Here is a 12,900-nt window from a genome sequence, read left to right as displayed (position 1 = left end):
CCGATATTTGTTTTCGCCAGTTTCTACAAATTATATACGGTAATGATTGTTCATAAGATGACCTTTGACCCCTCTCTCTCTCTTCTCTCTCTAATAATATAACCTAAAACTCCCCTTCCCTATGCCCTCAAATTCTATAACGATGACCCTTATGTGATATGACCTTTGACCTTTCTCCTTCTCTCTCTCTCTCCCAGGCGAGGTGGAGGCTGTGTCAGAGAGGCGGCAGCGGCAGGAGATCGTTGATGCCAAGATCAAAACTTTCCTGGCGGTGAGATTGTCCTTCCCTTTCCTCTCCCTCCCTCCTCTCCTTCCCTCCATCCCTACCAACCTACCCCAATCCTTCCTCCACCGTACCTCCTCCCCCACCACCAACACTACCACAACCCCCTCCCCCACCTCCTCGACCTCTTCCTCCTCCATCACCATCTCCTCCTTCCTCGGCGTTGTGTTTATGTTAGTATTCGATGCGCTTTTGTTTTGCACTAAGTCATGGGTCGTGCTACACCGCGAGTCACTTTCATTTATTTGTGTTTGATATTCGCATTCCGTATTTTTATTTCTTTATTTCCTGAAACAGTAAATCGGTATGTGTTTAAAATGTGCTTAAATATTTTCAGTTTATTAATTCCGTCTACAGGTTTCAGTGTATCTAATTAACTCAGTCTTATAACTAATATATAAATGCCGATGAAAATATAAATAAGAATCTATACTGACGCCTGACATGGGTACTCTTAGGGCTCTATTTTGGGTGACATGGGATGTTTCGTAGCATTTTTTCCTTAGCGACTTATTCTCCACACTGCGCCTAAATTATCAGCTATGACATCCCAAAAGCCACTTAGAATGCGACCCATAGTACTGAGTATATTGAAAGAAAATGAAATATGTATGTGTGAATTGCAAGTCACACAGCGTAAATGATGAAAATTAATGTGGAGTCACCTCTGTACGATATCACAGAGGGAAAAAAAATCTTTCGCCAATTTCACCAGCATTTACTTCTTACATCATTATTTCCCAAGCCATTCTGTCATTTTCTTCCGAAGGCCAGAGAGAAGGTGGCCTGGCTCTCACGCTCCGTCAATCAATATAAAAAAAACAATAACAAACGCCACGCTAACTTAGTCCTGAACACTTGAGACACTTGATTCTTGAGTGACGGCCTCCTCTTTCACCCTCCCCTTTATTCACCTCATTCACCCTCCCCTTTATTCACCTCATTCACCCTCTCCTTTATTCACCTCATTCACCCTATTCACCTCATTCACCATCCCTTTTATTCACCTCATTCACCCTACCCTTTATTCACCTCATTCACCTTGCCTTCTATTCACTTCATTCATCCTCCCCTTTATTCGCCTCATTCATCCTCCCACTTATTCACCTCATTCACCTTCCCCTTTATTCACATCATTGACCTTCCCCTTTTATTCACCTCACTGACCTTCCCCTTTTATTCACCTCATAGACCTTCACTTTTCATTCACCTCATTCATCCATCTTAAACCCATTCAACCCGAGGACGTACTTTTCTTTATTACTGCTACCGCCAGACAGTATTATTCTGCTTTAGGGCCCATACTCGTGTTGGTTAAGGAAGTTCCGTAGCACCTCTTCCTTAGCAATTTATTTTTGGATATGGCAGGTCCCTTTGTACATTATTTATGCAGAGCATGGCGCTATTAGAAGGATTTGTACAAACACGGAAAAGGGTAATTAAGTGTAATAGGCTAAATAAATCTGTCACGAAGAAGTGTTAGGAAGCTTCCTTATCCAACGAGAATACGGGCATAGGATGACCTCTCGTAGTGAATGGGTTAGGAACAGCGTCACAAACACCCTCACTACCAGAGGCCTCCCCACTGCTGAGTAAAATTGTACGACGCTGGCAATAAACTTAAAAGAACGTCACCGTAATGAAGAGGTTAAGCATGGATGGAGGAATTTCCCAGTGTAACTATGTGAATGGATGATCTTCAAATTCAGTTTTTCTAAAGGTCAAGGTTCATAGCCATGCTAGAGTCCATCATCATCATCATCATCATCATCATCATATTAAGCTTCACCAATGATTAATCACCCGAGTAATATGTTTCAGTCAAATTCCATCGAATCGGGCTCTGTCACTGCAAAACTCCTCCAGTTAGGTTTTACACTGCTTTAGCTTCCACTAGCGCCGAGTTCCGTCACTGTCACATCAATAGAAATTCATGTTCTACCTTGCTTGCTGCTCCATCACGTTATCAAGCTTAAATCATACGTAGCTTCTTGTGTTTCAGGTCCCACCACCACATCTGGTTCAGCAGTGTTAGGTTTCATGACATAATCATGCCATTTTTCTTTCCGGATCCAGCGTCCACCACTGAATGGTTCCATCACTAACAGTTTCCATACTACTTTGACGTTCTATCCTTCTTGTGTTTCATTTTTTTACACTATTTTAAAGCTCCATCCTCTGCCAGTTTCCATGACTGTACATTTCATCATTCTTAGGTTTACATCACTCTCAAGTCTCACTCGTGTCAATGTAGAGTTCACTGATAAATTTCACCAATATTAAGCTCTACGTTATTTTGATGCACAACAAATAATGTTAGATTCTCTTATTACATCAAGCTCCGCCACGGTACTTTTAAAGTTACTAGAGAGTACATGTGATTACGTTGCACTTCACTGGGTAGGCCGAGTCCGTGTGTCAGGCGTCAGTACTTGTCACAGCCAACGTGGTTTTATATTATCCGGATTCTTCGTTCTGTCAAGTAGCACACCACTGAATCATAACGTGGAACTGCGCGAGATGTTCATACTTTACGTTTCGTTCCAACCTTTGGTTCAACATAATTTCTTTTTTAGTTTATTAATTTATTGACTATTTTAATTTGGTGTTGTGTTCCAGCCCTGAGCAGCGTGTGTGTCCCTGCTTCCCTCACTCACGCCGCGTCCCACCACGATCGATCGTAAACTCATGCTTGTTCGTTCAGTTGGTTCGTGCAGACACTTACCTGTTTGCCGGGGCTCACGCGCTCACGTCCCTACCCATCGCTGTCTTGTATTTTGTCGCCTCTCTCTTTCTCTCTCTGTACGTCTTGCGATTTTCTCATGCTGCTTAAATTATATAAGCTAAATCAACTTCTTTTGTGGCTCAAATTTGCATTGATCTAATTCAGGGCTTAATTTTTGTGGTATGAAGCTTCATTTTTGTGAATGAAGGCTGCAAATATTCATGTTCGAAACTTCGTCTTCTATTAAAAACTTTGGAGCGTGTGAGCCCTTGCCGTAACTCCTATACCTTCCTGCTCCTCCATGCCCCTTAATTACTTTTTGTTCCCCTCAAGCCTTCCTTGGTTCCTTTCCAACTTTCTCCTGTGTTGCTGTCCGTCTGCATGCCTGCCCTCCGCCCTCCTCGTCTCCGCTCTACACACTCCTCGGCGTCTCCGGCAGGGGGACCCATGCCAAGCAGGCCGCTCGCACCCACCACCCACCACTCACACCCACCGCCGCCAGCTGTTATATAGTGGATAGGGGGTAGGGGGCAGGCTTCGTGCCCGCCTTGGGGGGGAAGAGAAATAGGGGTTGTAGTGACGACAGCGTTATGGGAATTGAAGCAGGCAGTTAACAATGTCACTTTCTAGTTTTTCTTTTTTTTTTTTTTTTTTTTAAACACGGGTTGACGCATGACTTTCGCAAATACGGTACGGTTATTGACTGACATCTGTGAAAGAATATATTCCTGTTTAGCCTTTACCATGGGCAAAATGCTGAAGAACACTCACACTGCAAAACTTTGCCTAATAAAGAAGATATACATATTCCCCGTACAGTCAATAACTAATGACTGAACTCACAAAGACGTTATTAATGCATGATAAGGAAAACCAATAATGGCAGACGAAAGGTTCATGCCGAATAATTTCGGCAACAACTGTTACTTACGTCAGTGGTTGGCAGGAGGTACAGAAAGAGCCTCTAGCTGCCCACTGAGGAGGGTCACAGTTGTTGCCCAAACTATTCAGAGTAAAATTTCCGTCTGCAACTGTGAGTTTGTCTTTCCAGTAACTAGTGAATTATTTTTATTTAATTAATGTTCTGATGACAGAAGCATTGTTTACAAAAAAAAAAAAGACTATCCAACAGTTAAGCATAAAACTTTTTTTTTTGGCTCTTTTCGAAAGTCATGCTGCACGCCCAGGGAACCCTGAGGGACTCTTGCCTTCATCAATAATTAGTTTTGATTTGTTTGCTCGAGTTGAATGTACTAGGGATACTAACAGGGACATCAACTATCTGCTTTAACCTGCTGTCGTCAATACAACAGCACAGTTTAGGGATGAAATATTGCTTATTGTTAAACAGACAGTGCGGCATCACAGTGTTGAGTCTTGACTTACACGGAAAGTAACAGATGACACTAGCATTATTTAATTTTTCATGCAGATTTTCAGTGACTTGGATCATGAAACAAATTAGATGAAATTTAGAGATGTGGGTAGTGTCACCGTGGTGTGGTGTGGTGCATGTGGCTGGGTGTGGGTCCAAGTGGGTGGGTGGGAGGAAGGGTGGGGGGGGCGTGTTGGTGGTGGTGTGGTCTGATGGCGCGGCGCCCCCTGGTCTCCTGCCCCCCCCCTCGAGGCCGGCTGGGCAGTGTAGTGAGGTGTGAATGTGTAACCCACAGGGCATATGAACCAGTACTGTGGGCCGGGGCTGAGCCAGGCCGGGGGGGCGCGGCGGGAGAAGCACTACCACAGGGACTACCGACTGCCCAAGGATGAGATACGGGACTATGGGCTGGGTGTGGAGGCATTCCCCAGGGACCTGGCTGACAAGTACCGCCACCGATACAACCAATATCTCAACCGCCTAGAGAGAACTTACGCTAACGAAGTAAGTGAGGAATATTGTGATAGTAGGGCAACTGATAACAGAAACTACACGGAACGAAGAAAGAAAACAGTGCGCTTTAACTCAGAAGGTTGGGACACGCCGGAGGACCTGGAGGGGGGCGTGGACCCCAGGTGGACTAGTACCTCTTGTGTTTATTACGAGGACGAACCGCCCCGGCTGCCCCTGATGGTGAGCGCCCCCCGTGAGCCGGCAGTTGGGGTGGGGCGTCGGCTGCCTCAGTGGGCGGGCGGCAGGGAACTTCCTCTGCCCGCCGCCCGCAAGGAACTGTGGGAAGCCGAGCGACAGGAATCCCAGGACTCCCAGACCAAAGATAGCGGCATTGACTCGGGCACGAGTAGTAACTTTAACTCCAGTGAGGACTCGAGCAAGGGCGAGGTGCCCAGGGTGTACAGAGTACGTATGTTTTGTTTCACGTTGCGTAGCTAGTTTTCCCATAGTTCAGTTGTCCTCATAGTTCAGCTGCCTTCCTGATAGTCCAGCAGGTCTCAGGATAGTCCCTCTTTATGCAGTATTCCACGAGGTTAAGACAGTTGCTCAGGCAGATGTGTATCGGGTCGGGTGGCGGGGGACAGGTGTGGCCATAGCAATTGCCTCGTGTCTCGTGACTAGCCTATCACACCAGGTACCCATATTTGCCCTCTCACGTCCTTCATCTCGTCACCTCATACATACTAGAAATGTTGAAACAAAATACGTTACGAAACCACTTCACTAGGAAAGATTCTTCATCGATATTTCAAAGTCAAGGTTGACAAAGAAGGACAAGTCAGCACAGTCAGCCTCCGTCCGTAGGCTTGCTTTCACTGCACTAGAAGTTTTTGACTGGACTTGCTGAAGATACTGAACAATTTCAAAGGATCATCATCATCATGTTTACCTTTTCCTGCTTAAGGATGGGTGAAGGCAGTCACTACAACCCACACTGGTTGATAGTTGGGTCTTGTTACAGAATAGTTTACAGCACGGTGTAATATCTGATGAAAAAAGTTTGAATATAATCCTCCAAAAAATTCTTGACATGATGCTTCAACTTGGAACCATATTACTACAATAGGTACGACTGTGTTGGGTCCTCTTTACATTAAGGAATCTTCTCCCTCAGTGCATCTTGTATACCGACCCTCACGACTCTGGTGCTTGAGAATGGGAGTGAATACTGTTATACGGGCCGATCAGAGACGACGAGCCTAACATGCCCAAAGTTCCCTCTGCCTGGTTTAAGTTCTTCATGTCTTTCTCCTTAAATTGCATTTTATATGGCTTGAATACTTTTGCTTGTCTGATTTTCAAATAATCTACATCCACATCTAAAATTGCTCCTAACTATGCAATCTCTTAAGAACGAGACGTAAAAATTTCAACATCGATGAGCTGTAATGTTTTAACCAATGAATAATATTAATATGTGTGTATATAAACATTTGCCCACACAGGTTCCGTAGTAAGTAATGTTTGTTTTGTGTTAATCTCTCACTTAATCTCTATTTTCCTGCCTCAAATTCACTGTCACCGGGCCTGTCTCAAATCCACTGTCACCAAGCCTGTTTCCCCCACATTGTCCGTCTCCCCGCGAGGCGCCACTCACGGCACTGAGCACAACCCTGAGTAACTGTGCACTGAAAACCATGAACAACTGTGCACTAGAGTTCATTCTCTGAGTGATGCATATGACGGCACGGGTCTTTTGTGCCTGGGAGATGCCAGTATACGTAGCTCAGACAAACTAGTGCAAGCATAGGAACGCATGGTGCAGCGCAGGACAAAAGTTGTGACTACCTTAGCTAATCTCTGCTACATCGATCTTCTCGTTCCCTCTCTCTCTCTCTCTTTCCATCGCTGCCAAATTAAGTTAAGATGGAGAAAATGAGAGTTTGATATAGCATTGGTGTGGCATCAAAAAAAGACTTTTGTCTGTTACTGTACCTGGCTCCATATGAGAGCTGGCCAGGGGAGTATGGTAGTTACTGGAGTGTATGGTAGTCATGGGAGTGTGGTGCCTGGCCAGGTAGTTACAGGAATGTTGTTATAGGATTATGTATACTGTATGGTGCCTGTTGTTGAGACTGGTTGGTATCTGCTTGGGACTGTATGATACCTGGCCAGGGTAACACGGTGTCTGGCCTCACCCTGGTAGCACCACCATAGGTAGGCCTCATGTGCTAGGGTTTCTCAGCTTAACGCAGCTTAGCCAGCTTGGGCCGATCCTGGCGTAGAGTGCGAAACGCGAGCGGCAGGCCGCCTGTCTGCTTGTCTGCTGCCACCTGGATGGGCAGCAGAAGCCCTGGTTGATGATGACGACCTCCAGATGACCTGACCTTCAGTATACCTCTCAGCCGCCCTTATACTTTTGTCCACCAACTAACTGCCCGCTACCTGACTGTTCGCTACTGATTCGCCAGACTGCGTAGTGACCAAACCCTCAACTACATATTTTTACCACTAGTATTAGCCAGCTGGAGTTTAGTCTAGTCGGGCCACAACCCGCAGCTGCCGCCCCCACCCTCGCCCCTGCCCCTCCCAACCCCTGGTCCCCTTCTCGCCCTTCCCCTGCCCCGCTCTCACGTACTACTGGCTGACTCCCACCCCTCCACCCACCCCCACTCCAGCACCCCCTGTGTCTACATGTGGCCTGGCTTGCATGTGTGCTTGTTGCTGTGGTTCTTGTCGGTAGTCATAATACTATGTTAACTCTTATAACCAATATTTTAAGCCACCAGTTAGGTAAATACTCATAAAGAAAAGTAGTTTCATGTGCATAATTAATATACTCAAACTAACTACAGTAAACGTGTTCTAATTAGGGGACAAAATACAGTACGAAAGCTCATGTCTGCATAAATAGGTCATAAAGTATTAATACCGCTATATCAGTAGATGAATCACGAGTGAGCTATAAATAAAAAAGTACTCTTTAAATGATAAACTGAGAGCAAAAATAGCTCTTCCTGGGCTCCTGCCAGCCAGCCAACCCCCTCAGAACGGTGAGGGTGCCAAATAATAATATAAACCAGTTCAGTACATGGCACGGCTATAATTGCTGCCTCAAAACTCTCTCGTCATGACACTGGAGGGCGAGGAAAAAACATAACTCACTGTCCTTTCCAAATTACAATTACTCCTGGTATACATGCCCTTCCACACCTGCTGATGTTCCCTCATTCTAACTACATCACCCGTAACTGTAGCTTCAATTCTGAACGAACTATAGTTACAGGTGATGGGATTAGAGTGAGGTACTATAGGCATGTGTGGAAGGATGCGAGTTGTGACCGACCGTTATTCTAATTTGGGATGGACTCTTAGAGAAATGATGATAAAAAGAAGCAACAATATTGCAGATAACAGACTGTTAAGTAGATATCCCTTTACTCCCTCACTACGGGTACGTAATTTGTATTTTGTTCTTGCTACTTGCAAACAATTAACCCCTTCATTAACCTTATTAACCCATTCAACACAAGAGGTCTTTCCAACATTAAACACAATCTGGAGGTTTGTAAAATAACAACTGAAAAGTACGCCATCAGACCGACAGGAGTAAATAATTTCAGTATGTTAATAATACAAGATAAAATTAAACCATACCAAAATTAGCCAAAACTAAACAGGAGAGCTACAGACGCATTCCTGTCTGATTGTATATTAATACCTTATTCTCTCGCATTTTCCCCCTTTTTCTCCTTCCCTGGCTCTATGTCTGCCTACCTGCCCGTCTACGTGTAAGGCTGCCTGCTTGCTTGTCCGCCTGCCTGTCAACCCTTCCAAGCTTCAGCCAAACTTTTTTCAAAACTCCCGTAGTCTAGTGGTCGACTGCAGCTTTCACTGTGCTATGCTGCTGTCTGCTCAGAATTGACTCTCCATTTCTATTATTTTTTTTTTCCACTCTCTCGTCCATCCATATCTCTCGTGTGGTTTTTTGTCGTTTTTATTATACCTCCCTCCACTTCACTGGTTCTCAGCTTAGTTGATTGGGAAAGTAGCGGTGGAGATGGGTAGACAGCGAGCCGTGTTCTAGGTGCAGAGGGGTTTTCGCTGCACTTTTCCACGGTGATCTATTATGCATATCACAGTTTCGTATTCTCTTTCAGGTTATTTATAGATTTCGGGTACTGACACAGTTTATCTCAGTTAACAAACGAGAGGATCAAAAGGTGTAATATGCAAAATAGATCGCCGAGAAAGAGGTACTACGAAGTTTCCTTTGTTATCTTCAATACAGCTCTTAGTCACCTAAGAGTAGTGTACTAGGATGTGTAACTGTACTTTAGTTTAATGTGCAGAGAATATAGCGTGTTTTAGATGCCAGGTAGCATTAGGTAGATCAGATTTTGGAATAGTTATGGATTTATAAGTAGTTGCAATGGTCACAGGTAGATAAGATTATGGAATAGTTATATATTTAGGTAGATTGGATTATGGAAATTATGCATTTAGGTAGATCCAAATATGGAATAGTTATGCATTTAGGCAGATCAGACTATTATATATTTGTGCATATATAAGTAGTTGTGATGGTAGTCTGAATTCTGAGTACCAGGTAAGTTAATTTTTCAAAAATTAATGGTAATAAACTATTAATGTCCTAATACTGATTTCAAACATGATTTCATAAATATGTAGTTATAAATGATACATTATGGTTAACACGTACAATATAAACAGCAAAAACACTGACATTAAGGTATTTGCAACGAGAACACAGGTACGTTGAATGCATGGTCTGTTTAATGAGATCATTATCTTACATTTATTACAACTACTGTCATCACATTCACCTCAAGCAATTACTATGGTTATACCCACAGCTATGACTGAACAAGCACATTTGCACATCTACCATCACAACTGGTTACATTGCCCAAAATTACCAAACACCCACACGCCACCAATATGTACTAATAGCTACAACCTATACTTACTACACAAGCTGTTCTGACCTCATTCTCATGACAACAAACATTACCACCACAATCACTACTACACCCATCATCCATCACTGTTGTTATAGTAACTGTTTTATAATAAAAAAAAAAAAAGTTCATCATTAGTAATAGCAACCACCCATAATTACTACACAAGCTGTTCTGACCCAGTTCTCAAAGCTACAATACCATCACAACCACAACAACTACCCATCAAATCTGGTTACACTGTCCACAATTTACAAAAAACTCACACGCCACCCATAATTGGCCTATTAATAGCTACCATCCAGTCACTACAGAAGCTGCTTTGACCCAGTTCTCTGCACAGCAACATACTCTACAACCACAACTACTGCTACAGCAATCATCGATCACAGCTGGTTACACTGTTCATAATTAACAAAATCTCACATGTTACCCATTAGTATTAGTTACCACACACAGCTACTACACAAGCTGTTTTGACCCAGTTCCCAAAGCTACAACAAGAACTACCATCACAACCACTACTACTTCACCACGAGTGTCCACTGCGACGCACTCTACAACCCTCTTCTCCATGTCTTCCTATAACCATTAACCTTACTTCTACGGTTAATGATTTACACACAGCAGAGTCAATCACAGGTCGTTTGGCCCCCGTCCTACATGAAACCGTCTTAATTTCAAATCCCTTTTATTTTCTCCGCAACAAACTCCGCATCTGGCGACAGACGATAACATTTCCACCGCGTTATCCCAAAACATGGAGGAGTTGCCACTCTTGGCAAGCATTCCGGTAATGTTTACAGTTCTTCCATTAAAAAAAAAAAAAAAAATCACGGATCTGGCATTGTCGTGGCATGAAAAAGGTTTGAAATAAATGATGATCAAGGGGAAGGATGCGGCCAAGAGGACGGGAGGGACCCAGGGAGCGAGGCAGCAACTGAGGAGGCTGAGGAAATCGATAGCGGCGGGATGAAACTCCCAAAATAGCGCGCGGGGTGAGAGTCAGAGCTGTGGTGACGTCATCGGGCGGTCTGCTCGGATGAACGGCGTGGCGCGTGGGTGGTTGGCTCCTGCTTCAGGGAACTTTGGGCAATATTCTAACCCCTTCAAGACGATGACGTCCTTCTACAATTCATTTTAGTTACCTTGAAACGATTTCATTCAATTTGTGCAACATCCCGTACTGAACGGCGTGGCGTGTGGTTGGTTTGTTTACTGCCTTAGGGAACTTGGGGCAGTATTATCAGAGGTTTAACATCTTCATTTCCATTATTTTTTTTTTCTGGCACCTTCTGGACTCGGGCCGTATTCTCATTGGTTTAAATATTCCCTCCAATGACTTTATTTCATTTATGATACCTTCAGGGAATTTTGGACCCTATTCTTGTCAGTGTAATTTTAACAACTGATGACATATTTTTAAGTTTTAATCGTGCAATCTCCAGACAATGTAATTAAGCTTTGTTAAGACTTCCATCTGGAGAGGATACATTTAGCCCTCATTTGCCCCTCAATATATCAACACTACCCAAAGCTGAATAAACTCGTCTGAAGGGAACAAGGCTATATCGATAAAACACGTTACATAATCAATTTATCTCTGAATACGGCACGGTATTTTTTCAATGTCATTTTAAAAAATCAACTAATTACTGGAAAAATATCAATTATTTAAATAAATCACTGAAGACGATTATAAGAAAGCTTCCCAGGTCGACCAGAACACGATCATTAGATGTAAATAATTTTTCTTCTCTAACTCGCAGGGTTGTTTACTGAGAGAATTGGCGATTTCCTGACACCTCTTCCTTATCGATTTTTGCTATATTACATTTCGGTATCATCTTTTTTTGTTACTGATCCAAACTCCGTCTATATTAATGCGGTATAAGAAGCATACAAGAGAATGTTAAGGTTTAATATGAAAAAGAAGAAGAAGAAAAAAAAGGCAGCGATGACTTCTATACCACGCAGAAAACGGGTCTCACTGTCGCTCCTCTTGGCCGATATTTCACTCTTGGCGAGACATATTTCTCATCATTTATCTAACATGAATCCGTCGTCGTCTTATCCTGGTTTCTGTTAACCCCTTCACTTCGATGACGTATAATATATTTTATTCTTGTTACCTGGCAGACGATTTGAAGCAGCGTTGGAAAGACCTCTCGGACTGAAAGGGGTAATGGAAGCACTATCTACCCTTCCTTTATAATAGCTTTAACCATCAGTAAAACAGACTGGAGGTGGCGTGAATTCAGGGAAAAGGAAGATATCGAACTGAAGGGGTTATTTTCTTTCTCTTCTACTGCACTCTAGTTTGCCTTCGTTATACATGAAGCTCTTGCACCTTCCAGTCCTCGTACCCACTGCTCTCTACTGTATACTCACGACACTCCTTGCACTTGCAATATTCGCTCCTCTATTATTTGTATTCTCTTTACTCACAACACCTTTCACTCATACGCTGCTCTCTATACTCACGACAGTCTCACCTTTCACATCCACTGCTCTCTTTACTCACGACAGTCTCACCTTTCACTTTCACTGCTCTCAATGCTCACAACTCTCCCTCACCTTTCACTCATCAGCTGCTTTCGTTACAACACTCCCTCGCCTTTCACTCCTCCACTGCTCTCTCCGCCCACAACACTCCCACACACACGCTCTGTCCATCACTCCACCCTCGCTCGCTTACTCGTGCTCTCACTCAATTTATTGGTCATAAAACAAAGTACTATCAAGGGGAGCTTTATGGTGTCCCCTAAAAAAAAAATAAATAAATAAAATGTGAAGTATCATGTACGCGCCTTATTCTGAGTAGCATAGAGGGTTCATTGCACCTTTTCCTTGGCGATTTATTTTGCGTAATACAACCTAACATTCCTTTGTATGCTATATATATGTCGTTTTCATATCCATAAAGCTTCAGTCAGTAACATAGACGAGGATTGTGGATGGTAATGTGTGGAATAACTCGAAAAGGCGTGAGATTTACGAATCTCCAAAAGGGGGTCGTTTTCTCACTGATCAGGACAACTCTAGCAATATATCACAGCTAACGCCAAACGATTTTAATTAG

At 43.4% G+C, this 12,900-nt stretch overlaps 1 protein-coding gene across 3 annotated transcripts in view; it reads left to right on the top strand.

The window, feature by feature from the left end:
* Rim (Rab3 interacting molecule) overlaps positions 1-12,900 on the top strand; it is a 180,041-nt gene that overhangs the window by 44,411 nt on the left and 122,730 nt on the right. For all 3 annotated transcript variants that reach the window (XM_080284281.1, XM_080284282.1, XM_080284280.1), the window contains exon 4: positions 4,679-5,301. In XM_080284281.1, coding sequence (XP_080140407.1) covers positions 4,679-5,301 — 623 coding nt within the window. The remainder of the gene's footprint in view (positions 1-4,678; positions 5,302-12,900) is intronic.

The sequence above is a fragment of the Coenobita brevimanus genome, chromosome 101, assembly GCF_032717465.1.
Source record: "Coenobita brevimanus isolate Jiangsu-jjx chromosome 101, ASM3271746v2, whole genome shotgun sequence".
Taxonomy (NCBI): domain Eukaryota; kingdom Metazoa; phylum Arthropoda; class Malacostraca; order Decapoda; family Coenobitidae; genus Coenobita; species Coenobita brevimanus.
The sequence above is the reverse complement of the archived record's forward strand: the minus strand, read 5'-3'. Positions and strand labels throughout refer to the sequence as shown.